At 34.2% G+C, this 24,969-nt stretch overlaps 1 protein-coding gene across 3 annotated transcripts in view; it reads right to left on the bottom strand.

Annotated features, from left to right (window-relative positions):
* Positions 1-24,969, bottom strand: part of NEGR1 (neuronal growth regulator 1) — an 847,444-nt gene that overhangs the window by 254,826 nt on the left and 567,649 nt on the right. For all 3 annotated transcript variants that reach the window (XM_058716979.1, XM_058716978.1, XM_058716977.1), the window contains exon 4: positions 23,694-23,825. In XM_058716979.1, coding sequence (XP_058572962.1) covers positions 23,694-23,825 — 132 coding nt within the window. The remainder of the gene's footprint in view (positions 1-23,693; positions 23,826-24,969) is intronic.

Below are 24,969 nucleotides of genomic sequence, written 5' to 3'. Positions count from 1 at the left end.
TTTTCTACTTTTTGTTTTGTTTTTTTCTTTGGGTTTACTTTGAATATTTGCTATTGGCCTATACAATTCAGTAATCCTCTCTTCTGGTATGCTTGGCATGCTATTAAAACTATTGATTTCGTAATTTTAGTTATCCTATTTTTCAGTTTTAGAATTTCCACTTGATTTTTTTTTTTTACTGATTCTAATAAGCTGATGAAATTCTCCATCATTTCATCTATTTCCTTGAAACTATTCATTATAATTAGCTTATAGTCATTGTCTTTTACTCCAGACAACGGGTCTGGAGTCTGTATCTATTATCTATTTTTAATCTCTTAGGTTTTGCCATTTGTTCCTATTTTCTGGTATGTTATTTCTTAAACTAAATGCTCTACATTGTGCATTAAAAATTACATGGGCTCTAGATCATGTTATTTTCCTCAAGAAAATGTTTATCTTTCTTCTAGAAAAATAGGGTGGAGAACATTAATCAAATGTAACCGATCTCAAAAAGGTTTGGGTTGAGAATTTTTAAAGCCTCCACATATCTCTTGTTGGCCCCACTCAAGACATAGCCTTCTGTGAGTTCCAAATGAAAGCTTGGGTGCTTACCAGGGCCCTTACCTTTTGTAGCTCTGAAATATCAGATCTTTTCTCCTCAGGAAGAAACTCTACTGTGTTTTCTGTTTGTTTTGTTTGTTTTGTTTTTTAAGGCTTTTCATTAGTTTCCTAAATTCTTGTTGCATATATCTTAAGAACTGCATATATTTTGAGGGAAACTGGCTGTGGCAGGCTTAATTCTTTATGTATTTTTTCTTCCCTAGATCTTGCACCCTTAAATCTCTATTTTGCCTTCTCAGCTCTGTAAGATTGATAAAAATTCTTCTTCTTCTTCTAGCACACTATCCCTCTACTCAAGAAAAACCTAGGTTCTCAGTCTCCTGCTCTAAACCTTAAATCAGCAGATGCCCGAAATATACAGGGTGTGGAATGTTAACTCACAAATTTCCCCCCTCACAAATATCTGCCTCAGGAACTCTTTGATGCAACTCTTCAAAGAATTCTTTGTTATTTTTCTATTTTTCTCTTGTGTTTCATCCAGAGCACAAGTCAACCTCAAAGTAGTCCATCCTAATTGGAAGAAGAACTACAATAAGCTGAAATTTTAATATATTAATACAAATCCTTACTCTGTTTACATTTTGTTACTTTAACTTTGCAGTAAAATAAATTTCCATATTCATCATTATTATGTCTATTGACCTAATTGAGATCAATTGGACAATATGATGGAGCAAGTTGAGAACAATTTCACATCATTTTGGGATGGTTCCAGAGCATAAGAGACTCTATTTTGTAATGTAGTTTATATGCTTGCTTCTGGCAATAGAAGAGAGCTCTACATACCTGGAGACACTGGGGAAAAACTATGAGGAAATACAATAAAGAGCAACCTTCAAATTGCTCTATTATTAGAAAAGGTCATCTTTGAAAGGAAAAAGAAATGTAGGAATATAGCAAAACATGGGTTACAGTTACAATAATGCTTTGAAAGAAGGGGGAAGTTGATACAAAGAGATTATAAATGACAGAGTTTGAAAGACAAAAATTTAAATAAGGAAAGGTGAAAGTAATAAGAAAAACTTACTTATAAGGGAGAAAAGATTTTAGGGTCTCATTTACAAGCAGTGATTTCTAGGGTATTGTTTATAAGCCTCCCATCTTGCCAATTTCATCACAAACTCAACTCCATCTTGGTCTTCCATCCTTTATTCTCCATTCAGCCTCAGCTTCCATTATAGTGTCTCTTTACTTACGGTCTGACAATCACCATGGTCAGGGCCTTTCCAATTGTTCTTTATTCTATCCAACTCTTCTCTGATTGCATCTTAGTTTGAAGACGACAGGTTCCTGATAGTAACACACACACACACATATATGTGTATACACACACACACACACATATATATATATATATATATATATATATATATATACCTATATAAAACATTCAGTCCCAATACTGATACTGAACAGTAGTTTGACTTTCAGCATGTTACTAAACTTTTATAGAAATCAGGTATTCTTTCTATACTTGGGACCCACAATGGTTGTGAGAGTATTATAATGTATATGTAATGTATATTCTATGTAATGTATATGATAATATACATATGTGTATGTATGTATGTATACATAATATATATGTAATATACATATGTAATGTATATGATAATGTATATGAAAGTGTTTTCTAAGGTCTAAAGTTTAAATACCTTATTTTCTTATTTGGGAAAAGTGTTCCAAGTCAATAATGGCATATTGGTGGGGGGAACACATTGTAAGTTGGGGGCCATAATATTCTGGAAGTTACTGTTAAGAATGATTTTCTTCCACTCTGCCTCAAAGGTTTGTGGCTTCATGATGAAAATAAGGGAGGTCAATGTCTTATAAATGTTTATTTTGAGAGGGAAAGCACGAGAGAGGTAAAGGCAGAGAGTGAGGGAGAGAGAGACAATCCTAAGCAGCCTCCAAGCTTAGCAGAGAGCCCAATGCAGGTCTCAGTCTCATGACTGTGAGATCATGAACTGAACTGAAATCAGGAGTTGGATGCTTAATCAACTGAGCCACCAAAGTGCACCAATGTCTTCTATGTATATTTTATTTCTCAACTAAAGAGTATTAGAAGCTAGTAAGAAAAAAAAAATATCATTACAAATACAGTAGCCACACAATGAAATGATTGCTGTAAGACAAGAAAAGAATAACAATGAGTCATGAGTGAACTTCCAGGGAGTAGGATATTTTTTCTCTATTGGCATCTTCTCAATCCTTATTGGGTGCCTTGCTTGGTACAAATCTCCCAAACAGTTAGCACTGCCCTGCGAACCACTATCTCTTTTTAATGCAACCCAAAGGGTACATCACAGGACCTTCCTTGTTGTTCTTTTCTTATAAGAAATAGCTATCTGATAAAATAGATTAAAAAGTAAAATAACTTTACTCACTATTTTCCCCTTATAAATTATGAAGGGAGAAAAGGTAGAAGAGCGACTTGGAAGAGTTCTGAAGGAATGAAGACATTCCTACCAAACATCTGTTAGAATGTAAATTATAAATGTTATGACTGGCAAGTACCAAGCACAGGTAGCTCACTTTGCAGATTTTCACTGGATAGAGTATAAGCAGCAATTCAAAGCTTTGGCTTTCCAATCAGAGAGGTATCACACGTTCCTCTTTATGCAATGTATGACTATGTGTAGGTTACTTAAAATTCTCAGAACTTTGTTTCCTGCATCTGTAAAATGGAGATAATGATATTTTCCCCCTTGGATTGTTGCAAAGAGTAAATGAGATAATGTATGGAGAACGTTTAGCTACAGGCTGGTACATTGTTAGCTGTCTGTAATGGTGGTCATCATTCTGCCCTGCATGTTTGCATGGCAGACCCTGTTTTCAATTTCTACCCTCCCTGATTCATTGATGGTGATGGGAGCCACTTTGTTCCCACAATCTGGTCCCTGGATTGGATAAAATCGTAACTCACTACCACCCAGGCAGCATTATCTTCACTGCATGCTTTTTAATGATTAACAATCAATTACAATATCATCCTCTAAATCCAATCCGCAGCACTGTCAAATGATTATGTACTATAATTAAATTAATGATATTGAACTTTAATTTTAGTTGCATGGCTGCTTTTATTTGATGTCTGCAGTACTCTCATTGAGTGAACATGGGGTTCTGGTGTGAAGTGGTATTTATTTTACAGACACAAAAAAGTAAATCCTTAATATAATTTTTAAAATAACCACAAATAGAAATATTTCCACATGAGCCCATTTGGAGGTTCACATTTGCTATTCATTAATTTAGGATTTGGCAATTTAACATAAATTAAAATAAAAGCCTGTTTCACGGAGCATGTGTCTCATTCTTCACTGTCTCAGCATGACCACACTGATTCTGGTGTTTAGTAATGTCCTTAAACGTAATTTACAAATGAGAAAGTTAGTGGGGCTGGCGTAATGTATGTATAACCTGCAGTCTAGCTTCCTATGACATTAAAATCTTGTTAATCTGAGACTCAAGTTGTGAAGGAAAAAATCAAGATTATCAAGCATAAATCAACATTTGCCTTATAAAATGTAATGGAAAAATGCTAATAAGATTTACTGGTAACAGGAAATTGGATTATAACTTATCTATTTTAAGTCCATTTGAAAATTGGCCTCAAAAAATTTGTCTTGATATGGATTGAGCCCCAGATTCTATTACATTTTTTTTCACAGAGCACAAGCAGATGCTTATTGATAGATTTGTAAAGCATAGTAATAAAAGGAAAAGAATGCACACACCTCTAAAACAATTTATGTAAACAAGTGATGAAAAATGTACACATTATTATATTTATACTATGAGGAAAGATAGGGGACTGGTTGCTTACATCTAGTTAAAAGTAATCAAAAGGGGATAAAAGTAATTTAAACAAGATACTTTTCTTATGCGTATTTGGAATGCTGAGCAGCTATGATAAATGGTTAAATGAATATTCATATTAAAAGCTTTTCTTTCTACTATATTTTATAGAAGCTTAGCATCTATTTCATCAGTCAATTACATGGCGTGGTAAGAATGTGATTTGTTCTATAACAAAATTGGTACATGCAGGAACTAATGAAGTGTTTATTCAAAATTTATCTTCAGTGCTTAACTCTGAATGCATTCTGAGTGACTGACCAACAATTTAATAAGGTCCTCTTACAAAGTGATTGTCAGGTCTACCCAGAGCAAGTCTAGTGTAATGCCCACATCAAAGAATTTAATTCATAGAACACTCATGTGGAAATTTCCTTCTACTATGAACATGATGCCAGGAAGGTGCCGTTTTTGTCTTATTTGTTGAACATTTTATTCAACAGTTATTTACTGGGTGCCAGGTACAACACTGAGGGCAGAGTAGAAACTGGAACATCAGTAGGAAGGCAGAAAAGAAAGCCTTCAAGACGGTGTGTTCAGACATTCGGAGTTAAGAACCCATGGTTAATTCAGGAAATTGTGCCTCTGAATGGGTGAGACATCATACTAAGAATAAGGAACAGGGTCCGAAAAAATACTGAGCAAACAGGCAGAAGTCAGATCAAGAAGAAGCTAGTATGTTATGTCAAGGGATTGCCACAATCCTAAAGGAATGGTAAGCCACATAAGAATCTTAAGCAGGACGGTGACAATATCAGATTTGTATTTTGTAAAGATACTGTGGAAGCTATATGGAAAAACCTGGAAATCAAATAGATCTTTCTGCTGCAATTTTTGCCCATTAGGTTGTTTTTGGTCTGTCTACTCTATTTAGTGCTCTATTTATCTTTCCTTCCATCAAAACCAACTGCTTAAATTATAATAAGGTTATACTACCAGTTTGTTTTCTTCTTTAGGATTATCTTGCATCTTCTTGGCTTCTTGCTTCCCCATGTCAATATGAAAATCAGCTTATCAAGTTTTGACAAATATCTGTTGGGAACTCAATTGGAATTGCATTTGAGAACAAGTAATATGTTCACTACATTTATAATATGGAGTTTTCAGATTCAAATATACACCAGACCAGTCTATTCATTTAAAGTCTCTTAAATGCCTTTCAATAAAATTTGTAATATTTTCCATGAAAGGTTTACATATTTGTCTCTAAATTTTATATATGTTTGCAATTATAAATGAATTTTTGAAATAATTAGTTTCTGGGGTGCCTTTGTGGCTCAGTCGGTTAAGAATCCAACTCTTGATTTCGGCTCAGGTCACCATCTCACAGTTCATGGGTTTGAGCCCCACGTCGGGCTCTGTACTGATAGTGCTAAGCCTGATGGGATAGTCTTATCCCCCTGCACATGCACACTCTCTCACTCTCAGAATAAATAAACTTTAAAAAAAATTGTAAAAATTAAAAAAATTAGTCTGATGTTGATGGATCATTCATATCATTGATAAAATCTTATGTGAATCATTTTCATACAGATTCTTTTAACTTGACAATATAGAATATGCTATTATTTACAAATAAAAGTAATTTGTTAGAGTTTCTTTTTTCCTTTAAAGTTCTTACATCTTTCATTTCTTTGTATTTTGTACTGCAACAATAAAAAACTACTGAAATGTTGAGTATAGGTTTTGCCAATCAAACCCTTTTCTGATCTGATTTTTCAATAATACAATGCTTGATGTAAAAATTTTGTACATGCCTCTCATCAGGTTAACTAAGTCCCCTTCTCTTCATAGTTTACTAAGAGTTTACCTAGTAAATACATGTTGAATTTTATTGACCTTTTTTTCCCTTGAATCTTTTATTTTTATTTATTTATTTATTTATTTATGTATGTTTATTTATTTTTGAGACAGAGAGAGACAGAGCATGAACGGGGAGGGTCAGAGAGAGCGGGAGACACAGAATCGGTAGCAGGCTCCAGGCTCTGAGCCATCAGCCCAGAGCCCGATGCGGGGCTCGAACTCACGGACCGCGAGATCCTGACCTGAGCCAAAGTCGGACGCTTAAACGACTGAGCCACCCAGGCGCCCCCCCTTGAATCTTTTAAAATGATCTTATGGTTTTCAATCTTTTTCAATAATTTTGAAAAAGTTCCAGGCCATTTTTTAATATTGCTTATTCCCACTTCCCCAGTTTCTGTAACATATCTTTATGGATTATATATCTTTTAAACATTACACTGTATTCCCCGTATCTTTTACTTAAATTCTATCATTGAGTATTTCTGAATTATATAATTTCTCCAGATTTTTTTTTCCATTTCACTAATTTTCTCCTTAGCTATATATAACCCATTTATCTGGTTGTGGAGTTTTTAATTGTAATTATTCTAATTTTCATATCTGGAAGTTCTGTGAGATTTTTATTCAAAATTGCTTATTTCTTTCTCATTTCCAAGCTTCACTTTTGCTTATTTTGATTTACATTTCTGAAATTCAGTATCTGAAACTTCTTCAAATTTATTTTCTTTATGTTCCTTCTCTTCTAGTTGTCCTTATTTCAATTCATTTTAGGACTCAGCATTTATTTTTTTATTTCATTCAATTACCGTGATGCATTTTAAAACATGCATTCGAAATTTTCTCTAGCATTTTAGTTGTTTCAGTCTAGAGGGTTGCTCCTGGCTATCTGACCCACTATACTTCTAGCAGGGAAAATCTCCCTCAGATTTAATTTTTTTAACTTCTCATACTGATAATTTACTTAATTTGCTAGCATTCTTTCCTCCCCCCACCCCTTTTTAAAAGCTATTAAAGTTATAAAGTTGCTTCTGAGTATAGTTTTCCTTGAATCTGGTCTGTTTTGCTATATAGTTACTTGTCCTTGCTATTTTTTATATAGGCACCAAAAAGAAATTATTTATGACTTTTTTTTCAGAAGTTTGGAATCTTGTCATTGTGGTTTGAAGATTTAAACATTTGTTATAGAAGTTGGATCAGAAAATATGACCTATACAATTACTGCTCTGGGAGATTTATTGAGAATTTTTATGGCCAGATAAATAAACACTATTTATAAAAAGTTCTGTGGCTGCTCTGGAACATAGCTTGTTCTTTGAGGGTGCACAATGCAATATGTGCATTAACTCAACATCATTAATATTATCATTAAAATTCTTTATTTTCTTATTCATTTCTACATGGTGTGGCAACTTTCAAATAAAAGTTTCTCCAAGCGTTTGTAAATTTCTAAATATTTCCTATGTTTTTTAAGAAAATGATATCTATGTGTATGCATACATATACATCTCTATATTTGTGTACACACTTATTTTTATAGACATGTAAATATATACATTAACATGTGTATTCTATATTATTTGACTTATACAGATTCTTTACTAGTCTGGCTTGTTTGGGGGGATGTCCATTTTTCTGGCCTCATAGTTCTATTTGGCAGGGCTTTTGCTCCATTAATACTCCTGGCCTGCCACACCATTCCCATGGAAGGAAGGGTGAGCTAATGGAACATTGGATTGGAGGATGGACTTAATCATGTTCTGTTACTTCCCAAAAAACCCATTCATTCTTGCCCATACTGTAGATAACAAGGGTAAGCTTTCCATTTGTCAAGCCCCTGAATGTTTCTCTCAGTTCCAAACTCATGAGGGAAACTTATTAGAGTACGCACTGCACTCCCTCAAAATTAGTATTTTAAAATTACTTTAATTCTCTGTTCATTTCCTTTCATTTGGTTTAAGAAAACTTTATCTACTCTTTAAGTTAATTTTTTTGTTTTTTTGCTTTAGATTTGCCTTATGTAAACAATATATCATTGCTTATTGTATTAACATACAATAAATACTCATGTTTTTAAATGTGAACTTAATACTATTTTCCCTTTGATAGAATTATCATATTAATCATATTACTTATTATAACTGATACTTTCATTTGCTCTTTTCTTTTCTGTGAGTTAAAATTATTATGCTTTTGGATTTCCCTTCCTATTTTACTGTGTGGGAGAGATTTACACTCATGTTTCCTGCATGTATTTTTTTATTGGGGTTTACTTTTAGTCTTCAGCAATATTACTTATGTTTCTCAGATTAAATAATTAAATGTCACTTGCTCTGACAAATGATAGATAGCATCAACATGTTTTCCTGCTGTCTGTGTGTCCTCTTACCTCCTTAGCTATTCTACTCTCCATTTTTCCATTCACCTCAATGTTGCTGTCAATTCCTGTTGTTTAGAGGGTATAATCTCAGTTTTCATAGATTTGAATGCAAAATATTTGGAAGGAATTTATGAAATATTGTTTATGACATTGTGTGGAATTGTTACATCTATACTTAGCTGGTTTCAAAGACAATTGTCAGAATTGTGATCCTATTGTGCTACTAATGTTAAACTATCATTGTAAGCTGCACAAACCTGTGGAGGGTATATTCACCTATGTAGTCACTCCTAAACAATATATTATTTTTAGCTTATTTTTGAACTTTATATCAAAAATCTCATGTTCTACATCTTTCCTATTTTTTTCTTTAGTTTAATACTACATTTTTGTGACTCATCTAGACTGATTTGTGTGTATATATATATATATATATATATACATGTCTATTATAGTGTTGATGAGCAATTTAGTATTTAAAAAAAATTAATGTTTATTTATTTTTGAGAGAGACAGAGACAGAGTGTGAACAGGGGAGGGGCAGAGAGAGGGAGACACAGAATCTGAAACAGGCTCCAGGCTCTGAGCTATCAGCCCAGAGCCCGACACGGGGCTCTAACTCACAACCCATGAGATTGTGACCTGAGCCGAAGTCGGATGCTTAACCGACTGAGCCCCCAGGCACCGTGAGAACAATTTAGTATTGATGAACATTTGAGTTGTTTTTTTGTTGCTATTATAAAGAACGTCTCTACATTATTTGCAAAACATTCTTGTACACAGCCTCTGATTCACATGTATGCATATGCAGGGATTATACCTCAGATGAAAACTGCCATGTCATAGGGTATGAATATGATCAACTTTGTAAGTGATATAAAATTGTTTCCCCAAGTTATTGTTCCAATTTACATTCCTCAGCAGTATGTGAAAGTTCTTTTTATACTACATTCTCACAAAAATAGTTTAAAATGCATATTGTTACTAATCTGTTCATGTGAAATTATATGTGGTTATGGTTTTAATTTGTATTTCCATCATAACAAAAATGACATTGGACATCTTATTATATGTTTATGAACCACTAGACTTTCCTCTGCTGTGAAGTAAGTGCCTATCATGTATCCATTCACACATTATGGGATTTCTTGATTGTTTTTAATAGATGTTCTTCAGATTTTCTATATATTTAATCTTTGTTGGCTTTATGTATTTGAATACCTTTCTCAGTTTGTGGCTTGTCTTTTTCTCTCTTTCATAAAAGAAATTGTTTATTTTAATGTGATATGAAATATATCATTGTCCTTATAGTTTCATTTTCCTGTTTCGCTTAACGAAAATTTCCCTACCAAGGGTAGGATAGATAGTCTCCTACATTGTCTTTTAGAGGTTTTTAATGATTTGCCTTTCATAATCACATCCTCGATTTATCTGGAATCGATTTTGTTTATGTTGTGAGGTAGAATTTCATTTCCTTTGGTTTTTATTTATGAAAACTAATTGCTCCCAAACCATTCATTTAAAGGTTTATTTTTCTCCCTACTGATCTGCAATGTCTTCTCTTTCATATATCAGAATTCTACATATGCATGGATCTGTTAGAAGGGTCTCCATTTTGCTTTAGTTGTATATTTGTCTGTTGTACTAATTTGACTATTGCTGCGCTGTTTCATATCTTGTATAAAACTATACATAGCATCATGTACATATAGTTATATACATAGAAAACATATATAGCCATGATATATTTTGATATTTGGTAGTGCATAGTGCCCACCTGATTTGATTTTTTTCTTTAGAAGTTTTTTATATTTTCAATGTAAATTTTACAGCTAGCTTGTGAAGTTTCATGAACAATTGAGCTAGATTTGTATTCAAATTCTAATGCGTCTGTGTTTTGAGGGTAAAGACATCTCTAAAACATCTCTGAGTATGTTATGCCTTTCTGTTTCATTAGGTCTTTAATATGTTTAAATAATTTATATGTATATTGTGTTAGATTTATCCTCAATACATTATATTTTGTTGATATTCTAAGTGTTATTATTTTCCCAATTGGATTTGCTGTTTTTGCTGGGTTATAGCAATATGCTTTAATGTAGTATATTGATTTTATATCTATCCATCATGATAAACTCTTATTTATTCTATTAATTTATCTGTACATCCTTCTGAATTTGGTACATAGGTGATGACATTATCTTGGGATAATGCCATTTTTAATTTTTCTCATCAAATACTTCTACATCTAATTTTTTCCTGGTCTTATTGTCCTAGCCTGGTTAGGAAAAATAATGAAAGGGACCATCCTTGTCTTAGCTGATTTTAAAGGACATGTATTTACATTTCATTCATGTGTATGATACTTGCTGTAGCTTTTTATAGGTGCCCTTTGTCAGCTAAACGTATTTCCAGTTTGATAAGATATTTCATAAAAAATGGATAAGATCATATTCTTCAATTCCTGTTTTATATGTTTGAGTATATTAACATTGTTATTGTTCTATTTGGGATATTTCCAATATTTGTATTATCTTATACGGTAGTTTGTTATTTATCTCTTGGTGGCTTGCTTTCTCTTTTGTGCACTGGATTTTGGGTTGAGAATTCATGTGTCCTGAGCACCACTTATGGAAAATTTTTGAGGCCTGTATTTAAACTGTTTTCTACAGAGAATATTGCTTTTTCCTCTGTTAGGCATTTAAGGGGCCAGTCACCCTAGACCTACTTTACACTAAATTTTCGACTTGACATGTCTTATACTCTACAGGGAGTGCTAATCCAGCCCCAAATCTACATGAGAGAAATTTGTGATAGGAATTCTCAGAAATCATTTTCTTTCCTGTAACTGTTCTTTCTTGCCCCATCACCCTGCGTCAAGATCGGACTGGAATAGCAGGATCAGCTTTTTGTTTATTTGTGTCCTCTTCTACACCTGAGTGGGTCAGCCTTTCACTGCCATATTTTTATGACAGGAGGGTGTCACTAATGTGAGTTCCCATACCAAATAGGGGCCTTGCCTTTGTATCCAGACTCCTAGGATTGGTAAAATCCAACATAAGGTAAAATCAGATTCAATACTTTCAGAGAGTAGCAGCAGGTCAGGGCACCCTGCCCCATAGAGTAGCAGTTTTTGTTACTTTCAGACTTCCAATTTGTGTTTTTTATATTGCTACAAGCTTTGCCATGCTGGAAATGACATATGATCACATTCTATCCAGCTTCTGGCAATTTTAAATGTTTAATACTAGGAGGGGTTTTTCTACACCTCTGGCACGGTTGAAGGTAGGGCATAACATGTCACCAGCTTTCTTTGCATCAAAATCGGTCATCTTGAAAATGTATCTTACTCTTTTCCCTCTTGTCCCTTCATTTCAGCCTTTTCTCTCTTTATAATTTTGCAATACCATTTTTGTGGAGGAAATGTCTTCTTGTTTCATATTAAATATGTTAAAAACATTTTGTAACATTTTCTCCCTTTTGCTGTAGCCAGTCATTTAAATAATATATTCATCTTCAAGTTTTATTTTTAAATGTGCTCTTTTTTTCTTCTTGTTCTAGTGCATATTTGAGTATTCACTTAACTTCCCCACCCCACCCCCAACTGCTGATCTCTTAACTGTGTGAAGTTCTGATTTGATTTGAAGTGATGCTACCCAGCACACATATATATAGTTTGTAAATACTTCACTAGTTGTCTTCCTGATTTCTAATTGGATGCATTTCTTTTTTTTTTTTTTTTTAATTTTTTTTTCAACGTTTTTTATTTATTTTTGGGACAGAGAGAGACAAAGCATGAACGGGGGAGGGGCAGAGAGAGAGGGAGACACAGAATCGGAAACAGGCTCCAGGCTCCGAGCCATCAGCCCAGAGCCTGACGCGGGGCTCGAACTCACGGACCGCGAGATCGTGACCTGGCTGAAGTCGGAGGCTTAACCGACTGCGCCACCCAGGCGCCCCTAATTGGATGCATTTCTAATTGGATGCCAAGGTGCAGAGTATGTCTATGGTCACAGCACGTGACTTGCCCTGAGCTTCAGAGTCCTTTTGACATCCACAAAGAACAGTTGAAGAGTTTGCAAAACCAGTATGTTCACAAATATGAAACAGCATTAACAGATGGAACATTTGTGAACTTCACCTAATTACTGATACACCCCACCCCCATCCATGTAAATGTACAGTAGCTGGTTGCACTAAATGTGGAAACAGTCTCAATATCTGTTCTAGGCTACAGAATGTTGATTTCTTTAGACCAGGAAGAAAGTATTTATTGCACAAAAGAATATGCCTTAAGCTAATGTTTCATTGTGTTGTATAAAAACTTAAAAATGTATCCAAATTCTTTTATTTTTAATTTTTTTAATGTTTATTTATTTTTGAGAGAGAGAGAGAGAGAGAGCAAGCAGAGGAGGAGTAGAGAGAGAGGGACATACAGAATTGGAAGCAATCTCCAATCAGCACCGAGCCCGACGCAGGGCTCAAACTCACCAGCCGTGAAATCGTGACCTGAGCCAAAGGTGGACGCTTAACCAACTGAGCCACCCAGGAGCCCCCCAATTTATCCAAATTCTTAACTCTAACTCTAAAACAAGTGGGAACTGGGCATAAGATATTAATTGCCACCGAACCACTTTTAAGTTTTTGAGAAACTGAATGAACAATGATCTCATGGCTGTAAGAGCAGAGCAGTGAATCTTAAACATGAAACACAGAGTATACTAAATAAACCTTTATCCTCTTTCATTTTATCTATAAAACCCATAATTTCTTATGTCCCCAGCACTATGGTGGCTTTTTCTTTTCTTTTCTTTTTTTTTTTTTTTTTTGGTTTTGTTTTTATTTGCTTGTTTTTCTTGCACGGCTGTTACCTGTACTGTGTAGCAGTAAGCAGACAGGCTGCATGACACTGAGACTTCATTACATTCACTATGAATCAAAAGCTCTTATTTCAGACAATATGTGAACAAACTCACTTTGAGTGCAGCCTCATTCTTCAGGATTATTTATTGTGATTGTTTTATCTATTCACCGAGAATCCTAATTTTCTTGGTTCTTCCCTGTTTTTCACTGCCAGCCATTCTGACAGCTAGCACCTGTGCATATTCTGGTTATTCAAGTCTCTCCCTTATGAAACACAGGGATCCTGTCTCCTTACCCTTCAGACTAGACTATCTTCCTGAAAGTCTCTGGAGTTTACACAGTTTACTGAAAATAATTAAATTCTGTTTTGATTTACATGGAGTCAGGATAAAATAATAAAATAACCACAGACCTAGAATCAGGATTTCAGGATTCCATTCTGAGTACTTCTATAAATCCTATGATTTAATTTCCAAAGCTATCTGAATCCAAAAGCACATAGCCATAAGATGGGTGAATCAGGGAGATTTTTCAATTATTGTCAGCTACAGAATTCCGTGAGCTTATTCATTCATTCATTCAAACAGACATTTATTATCAGGCACTGTGCTAGGTGTTAGGAGTAATAATAATGTACATTAAGCCTTGTCATGTATTAACTGGGTTAATCCTAATACTCCCCATTTAATAGTTGGAGATACTGACATACACAAAACTTAATAATTTGACCAAGCTCACACAGTAGTAATAAGTGGCAGAGCTAGGATTCAAATCAAGGGTAACCAGTCCCAGAGATTATCCTTGTAACCACTGTGCGGCACTACCCGCAGCACAAAGTTGAGTAAGAGGAGTTTCCCTCCGCAAAGAGCTCACAGGCCACAGAGAAAGGTGGATACATAGACATAGTACTGTGACAAATGCGACACACCAATACTTACAATACGAAAGTTGTTTGCCTTGACCTACCCACTTTGTTGTTTTACATGTAACACAATCCTCGGAACAAATCTTCAAGGCAGGTATAATTATCTTGCATTTTTATGTAAGGAAACTGCCCCAGGGAGGTTAACTAATTTTCCAAATACTCCAAAGTGACTGAGCTGGGATTAGAAATCATGTTTGTGTAATTCTAAATCCTATTTTTGCTACCCTCTGTCACGCTCCATTGCATAAACAGAATCCTTACTTTAAAATTCTCTAAAATTCATTTCTCTATTGTTATACTTATTCTTTCCACAAAATTAAAATTTTATTTTTTTTAAATGTTTTTATTTATCTTTGAGAGACAGAGCACGAGTGAGAGAGGGGCAGAGAGACAGGAGGCAGAATCTGAAGCAGGCTCCAGGCTCTGAGCTGTCAGCATAGAGCCTGTCGCGGGGCTGGAACTCACAAACTGCAAGATCATGACCTGAGCCAAAGTCGGATGGTTAACCAACTGAACTACCCAGGTGCTCCCACAAAATTAAAATTTTAAAGTAAAAAAAAAAAAAAAAAAGCTTGCCCAAATTTGACAACAGTGTAAGAGAGAACAAAATTATCATCCTTCATAACTTCTCAAAGAATTCACAAAGTAAAATAATGAGATTATCTAGAATCATTTGACCCTGAAGCCAAACAGTTGCTTTTAGCCTTTGCTTTTTGCCTGCCAGGAATTGAATCCATACAGTCCCCAAAATTTGGATACTTGGATCAGAGAAATACATCAGAACCTAACAATTAGGGGATGTCATAGCGATAATTCCCTTATTTTACAAAAAGGGGAATCAACAGCTATAAGTTTATATTCTTTGTTCAGAGTTGTACGATTAGTTAAGTAATTGAGTTAAAAATAGAATTCAGGTCTTCTGCCTTTCTGTCTCATACTCATTACCCTGTAATCTCCAAACATATATGTAAATTTTCAAAAAAAAATATACATGTATAGGTAATAAAATATAGACTGAATAATTGAGTATGGGGAGTGTTATTCAGGAATCTGTATGTTTAAAATGTTTCAATGATGATGAAATACGATTCATTGATAATTCCCATTATACACATGAGAAGTTCTTTCAAAAATTCGTTTATCAGCATTATGTGTATGGGTAGAAATAAGGGGAAAGAGAGGGGTGGAAACGAAAAAGTAAAAACAAAGATAATGAGAAAGAGCAGTAATGGGTGAATGATGATGAGAAAGGGAGAGAGAATGAACACGAAAGAGAAGACGAGAACGAGTGGGTTTAGGAGGCAGAGCACATTCCAATGGGCAAAGGAAGTTTCCCTGGAATTTGGTCCCTATGTTCCATATGTATCTCCCATTCTATGGATGGTTTTCAGTGTTTGGTTAAAAAGAATTGAATTACATAAATTATTTTGCTTGAATTTGCTCATGAGGAAATAGGCTGATAAAGTTGGACTTCAGGTAAATACAGGTCTATAAACTGTAGGTTTGTGCGAGGTTTGAACTTTCAAGATCAGCTTGAAGGATATATTCAGAAGAAGCCACCCTGTAGTTTTCAGAGTTTGGCTTTTGGGGTGGGTATTCCCAGAACGTGAATCTAGACGAGTATGTCGGAGAAATACCCGCGTAAGTGTGCGACTTACAGATTTGTTTCTTTCCTGGTGTTTGCCATGGATCGTTTTCAACCTAGAGCATTTACATCCTATTAGAAATTGCTTTCTTACAGGTGGCTGATAGTCAAACTCTATTATACCTATTATTGTATGTATATAGAAATATATTTTTTGAAGCGATAAATGCCAACTTAGAAATAACTGTACCTATTATTTTATGTATATAGAAATATATTTTTTGAAGTGATAAAATGCCAACTTAGAAATAACTGTAAACAAAATAAACAGACTCCCATCTAGCAAAAACTTTTGCTCATGTATTAAAACAAGGGAATTGTTTCATCTTTCACTTTCAAAAAAAAAAAAGAGGAATAATAAAAATAGGCACAGTTGCTTACTGCAGACGCATTTTGATTTTCCATGAACAAAAGAGTAAAAGATCATTCATAGACCCTTAACACTAAAATTCCTTTCAATACTAAGATAAAAGTATGGGAGAATACATTTAAGTTAAATTGGGAAGCACACTTACTAAGTAAAAATAGCCTCATTAAGTAAAAATAGCCTTGGCACACTAGTCATTAATTGAAGTGTATGTGTAAGATTTAAAACAAAGGACCAATTATGCCTCCTTCAATAGAAGAAATCATGTATTCCTTAAGTGCATGTTTAATAACACAGTTTTACTTGAACTGAGGAATTATATAAACCACAAAATTAAATCTGAACTTTTTATGCCATGGAAGTCCCTAGGTGAAAAGAACAGGTTTAATTCTTATACTTTTATGTTATTCTACTGAAGAGAAATGTTTTATTTAAAAATATGTTTTTTTTAAAAAGAATAAAATAAAAATATGTTTTCTGGGTGATTATCCATAGGTTTCTAATATTTAATGTTTGATACTTGATTTGAAGGATTTTTCCTTCAAATATCTTAGCTCCTCTTAAATTTCTTTTAGCTGGAGTTATTATCATTTTAAGCCTTTATTTTTCCCTTGCTATGACAAAATAGAAATAATCCAAGTAAACTCCATAGATGTAGGAAATAAAAATATTTAAATAAATATCTTAATATTCATATATGTATCTCTTAATAGTTCCATCATCTCGAAGTTATTCTTTGATGGTAAAGCTGGATCTATGTCAACCTATGAAAATTCATAAACTCCTATCTAATGGGGCCTTGACTTCTTCCTTCTTAGATACCCACCCTCCTTTATGTTTTCTTTGATGGTCTCCAGCTCACTGCAGCCAACAGACCAAGAAGCGCCTTGTCCCTGAATCCTACGGTGCTAAGCAAATGCGGCTACTCTGTGTGAGACTCCTCTTTCCTTGATTTTCTTTAAAAAAAATCTGTCAAATTCAATTTTATCCTCAGATTCCATCAGGGTCAAGTCCTCTTAGAAGCCTTCCATGATACCCTAGGGTTGTATTTGGTGACTTTATGATAACTCGTGTAGTACTCAATGATTGGTTTATCAAAGCACTTGCCACACTATTACAAACTATGTGTCTATCTTGTCTTTCTGCTTTCCTTGAAGACCAGTATCCCAGGCTTTAAAACCTTGATGGTGTCATGGTAAGCCATAAGTAAATAGGTAAATAAATACATATATTAATGAAGATTTATTGAAGTGCTTCATTATTACTCTAGAAATGGCATACAAACTAGTACTTTATTTAACAGACGACAACAATTGTTTTTTATACTCTGAATTATGTCAGATAAATGTTAATTAGCTTATAATAAAACATAAAGTACAGGATAGTAGCCTAAATCATAAACAAATGTGAAAGATGAGGTAAATGTAAAGTAAAGGTAAGGGCATAAAGTGGAGACAGAAATAAAAACTAATGTGATAATTATGAATTCAAATAACACTCATTTTTCTTCTGGTCCCACAATAGTACCCTATCCATTCCAACTCTGAATGCTGGGATATCCTCTTTATTTGAGGTAATATCTACATGTCTGTCATCTGCAATTTTTTATAGTCTTAAATCCAGGATGTCTGCCGAATAATTTCCAAGGTTTTGTTGAAAACTTACGAATACACCAAGAAAACTGGCCATTTCCCTAGAAAGCCTCCTCCTCCTCCTCCCTCTCTCCCCAGTGGCCCCCTCATTTCAAGCTTTGATACAATTGTACTAAGTTATACTAATTGGTACATTCTTTCCCACATGTTTAGAGCTAGTTATATTGGAAGATAAAGTGCACATTTGCATAAATGAATATGTATAAGATGCAAAATAATCCACAAATATGTGCCTATGATTTATTGGATGAAAACTTAGTGCACAGTACACCCAAAAATATCTTTAATGTTTGACCATAGGAATAATACTAAATTCTATTTTACTATAAATTGTGTGTGCAAAATAATTTCTGATACCAGATAAATAATCAATATAAAATGACTGTCATGAGTGAAAACTGAAATAATGTCTACGCTTCTTTTTACCTAAATCTGGTTAACTCTATATTTTTTTTCTGGTTAATTAATACCTCCCTTTGTTCGTGTCTGTTCTGTTCTTGAAAATGAACAAAGGTACTAAATATTTTAATCTCCTCAAACCTCAATATTCTTATCTGTAAAACAAATGGAATTAGTGTTTCCCCTCTTTGGGTGAAAGTACTATATAAATGTCAGATTATCTGTATTAAATCTACCTGAAAACTTTGGTTAAAAAATGGTATTGGAAGTAAATTCCTCAACATACTATTTACTTACTGTCTTGGGAGAAAAAAAAATATAATTGTTCCACAAATATAATATTTTCTTCTTTTGTCTAGTAGAATGACTCACTGGGAAAACATTAATCACTTAAATTCATTCAATCAACTACTAGTTTTTGGAGTCCCTCCTATGGACCAGGTGCTGCTGTATGTGACAAGAACACATCATTTTACAAAGGAAAGGAGAATCCCTTACTGCATAGAGCTTACATTGTAAAGTAAGTACATACAGAGAGAGAGAGAGAGAGAGAGAGAGAGAGAGAGATTTTTTCAACTACCTACAGTGAGCCAGACACCATAGATGTATATCACCTCATTTAATATTTACCCAAACCCTGATAATCATATAGTACTGCCCTAAACTACAGAATTGAAACTGAAACTCAGAGGTAAATTGGTTTCTCAAGATCTGAAATCCCAGTAAATTATACAGCAGGCATTAAAATAAGAAATATCTGAGTATAAGGCCTATATTTTCAAAACAGTTACTACTAACTGAAAGAATACACATAAATAATGGTTGTAGAACAAACAGCTTCTGTCACAAGATCAGAGAACCCTACCCCTTTTACGGATGGCTTTCATTTTGAAGGGTTAGGTCTTTCAGGCTTTCCTGATTTCTAATATCTGGGATTCTGCTTCTCCATAGAGATCTACGTTACTTTATTAGTCTATGATATTTTCTAAATTTTCCAGATTTCTAGATTTAGCTTGCAATGAGTCAACATTGCTGATTTTCTACACTCTAGTCTCTCCTTTCCAAACCAGATCTTCATAGGTTTCTGTTTTTCCCAATTAAGTTGAATCTATGAGCTTTCTGGAACTCATTCATTCTTCTAGTTTTTAATTAACAATAAAAAATACGGGACTAGAGTCTTCTAGGCTGCTCCTAGGAATGGAATAAAGATGCAATTAAAACAGAGAATCTGTTCAACTCTAATCCACTAGTTCCCTCTGGTTTAGCTAATCAACCAGTTTAAAATTTTTTCTTGTTTTGTGTGTGTATGTGTTTTAATATCTCCAGGTCTGGTTATGATAAGGGTCATAATTCCTTTTTATTAGTTTAGGTTTTTTTAATTTGACAAGAAATATGTATACATACATATATATGTATACACACATACACACACACGGAAATTTATATATAGATAAATTTATATGTCAATACAAAAAAAAAATAAATGAAAATACAGTTAAAGACAAGGAGAATAATCACCTACAAAATCTCCCTACCCAGAAACAAGCTTTTGCGTAGAATCCTAATATCCTAAAAATTTCTTCCTATCTATAGACTTTCTGTAATTCAAAATTTACTGATTTATTCAATTAATTGACTAATTCAATGTATAAAGTAAGTTAATTTTGCTAATCATTTCACTAAATTGTTGTTTAATCAAATTGAACAGAAGTCCGCATCAAAGTGCTATGGGTACAAAGTATGTGAGGTGTGGCAAATACGTTACTTATTGTATGTGTGTGATATATATAGTGTGATATATATGGTGATATACATATAGTAATATATACATAGTAAATGTGGCAGACATTTTAGATAAATAGTAAAATATGAAACGTTTCTAACTCGAAGAGAACCTAAATCCCTTTCTCAAATTAACTTACCACATAACTGAATCTACCAGAGCTTATGAAAATTTATTACATTTCATCTTGAGCCCCATTTGGGAAAAAGGACAAAGTTTCTCTTCAAATTATAACTCACAAAGCTACTGCAATTCTATATGCACATCATATTGATTAATAACAGTGAAAAGAAGCGCTGCCTTCAACCTGGCACGATTCTATCTTCAGGGAATCCTCAGGTTATCAGGAGATGTGCGGTTTCGTGCTGGTAACATAGACCACTGTGCTCAATTTGGGGATTTGACAAACTAAAGTTTATTCAGTAGGCTTTGGCTAATTTCCTTTGGGAAATCAGCTCAGTAAAATCCATAGATAGTGCTCAAATTTTGACTTTTAAAGGGACAAATTCACAAAATTAACACTTTCCAAACCTCTTCATAACCAGAAACATATGTGGGTATACCCTGACAGACCTATACGACTTAGAAATCACTGGTATATGTGTGACATAACTGTTCCAAAGTAAGGCAAAACTTAGGTCTTGAACAGAAGTCTGAACACAACTCATCTCTTACATAAACTCTTGGTCCCACAGATGTACATCGAATTGATCAATCAGTATTAAACACAATTTTTCACAGCACATTTAGGAAAAGGTAAGCTCTCAAAGGTATAATTTAGAAAGGAACAGAAGACAAAACTGATTGTTGAAAATCATTAAAAAGTCTTTTGGGTCCATTTTTTAAAAAATATATGAGCTATGTTAATATAATGTTGGCACCAATATTTCCATTTATGACCGTACTTTAACTGAAATTAATTCTTTAAGAAGATAGTCTGTAGTTATAACTTAAAAAACACCTCCTTAACTTTTTTTTCCTACTTTCTTCTTTTCCTTCCTGTTCTCCTTCTAAAATTAAATTAACGGTGATTAACAAAGTCTTCTTCCCTACCTATTATAACGGCAGCAAGCAAACTTCTGCCCTTTGCTGCAGAGGGAGAAATTCTTCCGTGTCTATTCTTCCGTGTCTGAACCCCACAAACCTACTGAAGCATCCTTTTTGGCTGATGGAACATCTCTAAGCCTCTGCTTCAAACTTTCTTGCTCCTGTCCCGTGTTGAAAAACAATTCTCCATAAGTTACTTGTGTTTCTGCACATCTTGGAAGCAGAGACAATGAATGCTTTTGTTCTTGAGTATCTTTTCAAGAATGCTTGTACAGTGAACAATCGTGAAAGACAGAAGTAGTTCTCCCTATGGAGCAAACAGCAGGTTTGTTTACAGTCCAGGATAATAAAGATAATTTCTCCCTCTGCAGCAAAGGGCAGAGGTTTGCTTGCTGCCGTTATAAAAAAATCAAGTTTCCTAAGCTCAGGGAGCTTCAGCTATGACATAAACCCACTGCGTGTGTACGTGTCACCTGGCCGTCATCATATCACCCTGTAGTAACTGGAGTATGGGGAACTAATGCAAAAAATGACAATACTCTGGCTACTGTTATTACTGTGAGTAATAAACTGCCCTTTGTTTTCTGCCAGCGTCCGTGAAATTGTGGCCGATTTTTCACAGTTCTTGACATCTTGTTTCCCCAGTTTCTGTCCTTCTGCTTTATAAGATCTTCTCCACCCAGATCCCTTAGATGATGACTCATTTGGTTGGTATATCTTTCTTTCAATTCAGTTTCTCTCCACATTTCTGCCGCCTTAGTTGACCTTTCTGTCTAAGGTTCCCACTTCTCCAGGAAAAAAGAAGATCTGATTTAATGATAAGTGAGAATAAATTAAAGGCAGAGGGATAAAAAGGATGAAAGAGAAAGTACGAATACAAAGGAAAGTGTAGGTTATACATGGACTATGAGCCCATGAGAACCCATACGACAGCTGGGTTTTCAATTCTACTCCAATTTGAGACATCACTGTAGAGACCGATTATGTCTGGGGGCTGAGGAGCTGCATTACTGGGTGGGATGCCCGTTCAGATAAATACAATTAGTGATAAAATAATCATTATTTCTTCCTTCAGAGAGTTCCAGAGGAATGAGCAGTAGCTCTACATGTAGAAATTTACTAAATGTAGATTTCCAAGTCATGTACCCCACAGATTTTGATTCAGTTGAGTTGAGTGGGGCCCCTGAATTTTTCATTTTCAGTGAGTTTTTTGGTGAATCTGCTAAAGTTTGTCTACAGAACATTCTATGAGAAACTCTGCTCCAGACACTGCCTCTTGATCTGGTATTCCGCCTATTTTCTCAGTTTCAAAGAGATAGTTCAACCCCAAATATATAGATTAGTCAGTGACAAATGTTAGTTGATGGCAGTGATTTGCCCTGGCAGACACTCAATTGCCAGGTGTGTTTTGATAGTTATTTTTTGACTCATGAAATTGAAAGATTCACATTAATATGAAAAAAAACCTGCTTAAAGTGTTTTAGATTATATTTGGAATGATTCCTTCTTTTAATGAGGTATACATTATTAGCAATGGCTATATCCAGAAGAGTGTATACATAGAATAAAAAAAAAAAAAAGGAAGCTGTACCTTATCAATACCTTTGGTAAATACTATTATGCCAAAAGTATTTTATTTGAGTAATTTAAATAATGTAAAAATTTTTGAAGGACTAAGGGGGTATTTTAGAAACGTACAGGCTATTTCAGTTATTACTATTGAGATCATAAGATATAAAATAGGATATTAGTGAAAAATATCTTAATCATTGTTTGAGATGCATTTAGAGAGGGTGTACCATGGCATTGGTAGTTCTGCAGGTATTTCTTAATATCCTAACTTCCTACTAATGATACACTCGGGAACATTCTTTATTCATTTTCTCAATATTTTTCAAACGAAATAGAATTAAATGACCCAAGTAATCGAAGTATCAAAGCACTAGCTCTTCTCTTTGAGTACAGACCAACATACTTAATTTCCATTGGGTTTGATTGGGAGTTTCTTGCTTCAATTTAACCAGAATACACCCAGGTGAAGCTCACGAGAAAGAAGAAAATGCCATGTGTCTGCAGTACTCTAGATATAAAGGTACCATACTTCACAATGCCGGAGACTACCATGATATTGGAAATGTTTCCATCTGTACATCAACCTGAATTATCGTGGGATTACTTGGGACAATTATGTAATGTTACATAAAACAATTTGGTCAATCTTCTAACATGTCCACAGTTTCACTGTCAATAGGTGGTCTTTATCAATAACAGCACCTCTTAAAAAAACAGCAACATAAATTTCAGACAGTGTATTTCAGATGTTTATCTTTTCTTGAAAGTTATGCTGATAAAAGATGACAGGACTTACAGTTTACGACAACTTTTACTTTTTTCACGTCTGGGAATGACACATCATTTTCCGCACTGCATTCGTATTCTCCAGCCTGGTCCCTTGTAATTCCATAAATGTCCAAATATTGTCCATTTTCAAATGGTTTTGCTACAAGAAAAAAAGTACAGCATGTTTAATTATAGCCGCCTGAGGCTTCATTCAAATAAAATAACAATCTCATGTCTTCCTATTAGATACTGCTGACAAAACAATCCCAAGTGAAACTGGGGAATTATTAAACCCTTTGTTCTCCTATGTTCAGAGGAAAAGTCAGAGAAAAAAGCAGAAACTGAACAAGGGATACTATAACAACTGTTTCCCCAGAACAGGATATACATGTGTTCTTTTTAATTGATTGTGGTCTCCTAACCTCGTCACACATCAAATAGAGCTCTGCACATTTCTGTAATTGAGTTCAACAACCTTCTAGCAGTGTAGATGAAATTCACTAATATGGCTTGGTACATATTGACTTTTATACAGTGTAAGCTAGCTTCTTGACACTTAACCTAACTAAATGTTGCTTTTCTTTTGGGGAAATTTCATACTCATTCCCAAGGTTTCAAGCCAGATGGCTTGATAAGAGTATAGAAATACCTTAAACCATTGCCACATTTCAGTTTCCCAAAATTACTATTTTTTTACGAGAGGCACACTGCATATGCCATATATAACTGATATGATAAACCTCAGAAACAAGATATGATTCTCAAACTAAGGGTTAGGTAGTTATAAAAACTAAATTAGCTTTATTTTTTAATATTCTAGGAAAAACATTCTTATTTGACTAAAAATAGCACTAGAGTAAAAATATAAAGACATAATCACAGATAAATATGCAAATGAATGAAATTTGAAAAAAAATACTTTTTTGAAATAATAGAATTTGTATTTGTTTGAAAGCAGAGACTCTTCAGGCAGGAAGGATCCTGATTATCAGAGATACGCAGGGGAAGAATGGGCCTCTGTGAATTTCCAGAGGGGGGGTCTCTTCTCCCTCCTTACACAGGTCTTGAAAAATCACATTTCACTGCATACCAAAGAGAATTGGAAAATCCCATTAAATGGTCTGTTTTGAAAAGTCAACCTTATTTTTGTTTCCACCTTACTCTCTTGCCAAAACTACTATAAAGCTGTAGAAGTTAGAAAACTAGTAAGAAGATTCAGTTTTATAGGAATAAAGTATTATGAAACTTAGGTATGGTGCTCCAAATCAAAAATCTTTATCAATTAACAAAAATGTTTTTCCTGT

The sequence above is a fragment of the Neofelis nebulosa genome, chromosome 2, assembly GCF_028018385.1.
Source record: "Neofelis nebulosa isolate mNeoNeb1 chromosome 2, mNeoNeb1.pri, whole genome shotgun sequence".
NCBI classification, from domain to species: domain Eukaryota; kingdom Metazoa; phylum Chordata; class Mammalia; order Carnivora; family Felidae; genus Neofelis; species Neofelis nebulosa.
This window is presented reverse-complemented; position numbering and strand designations above follow the sequence as displayed.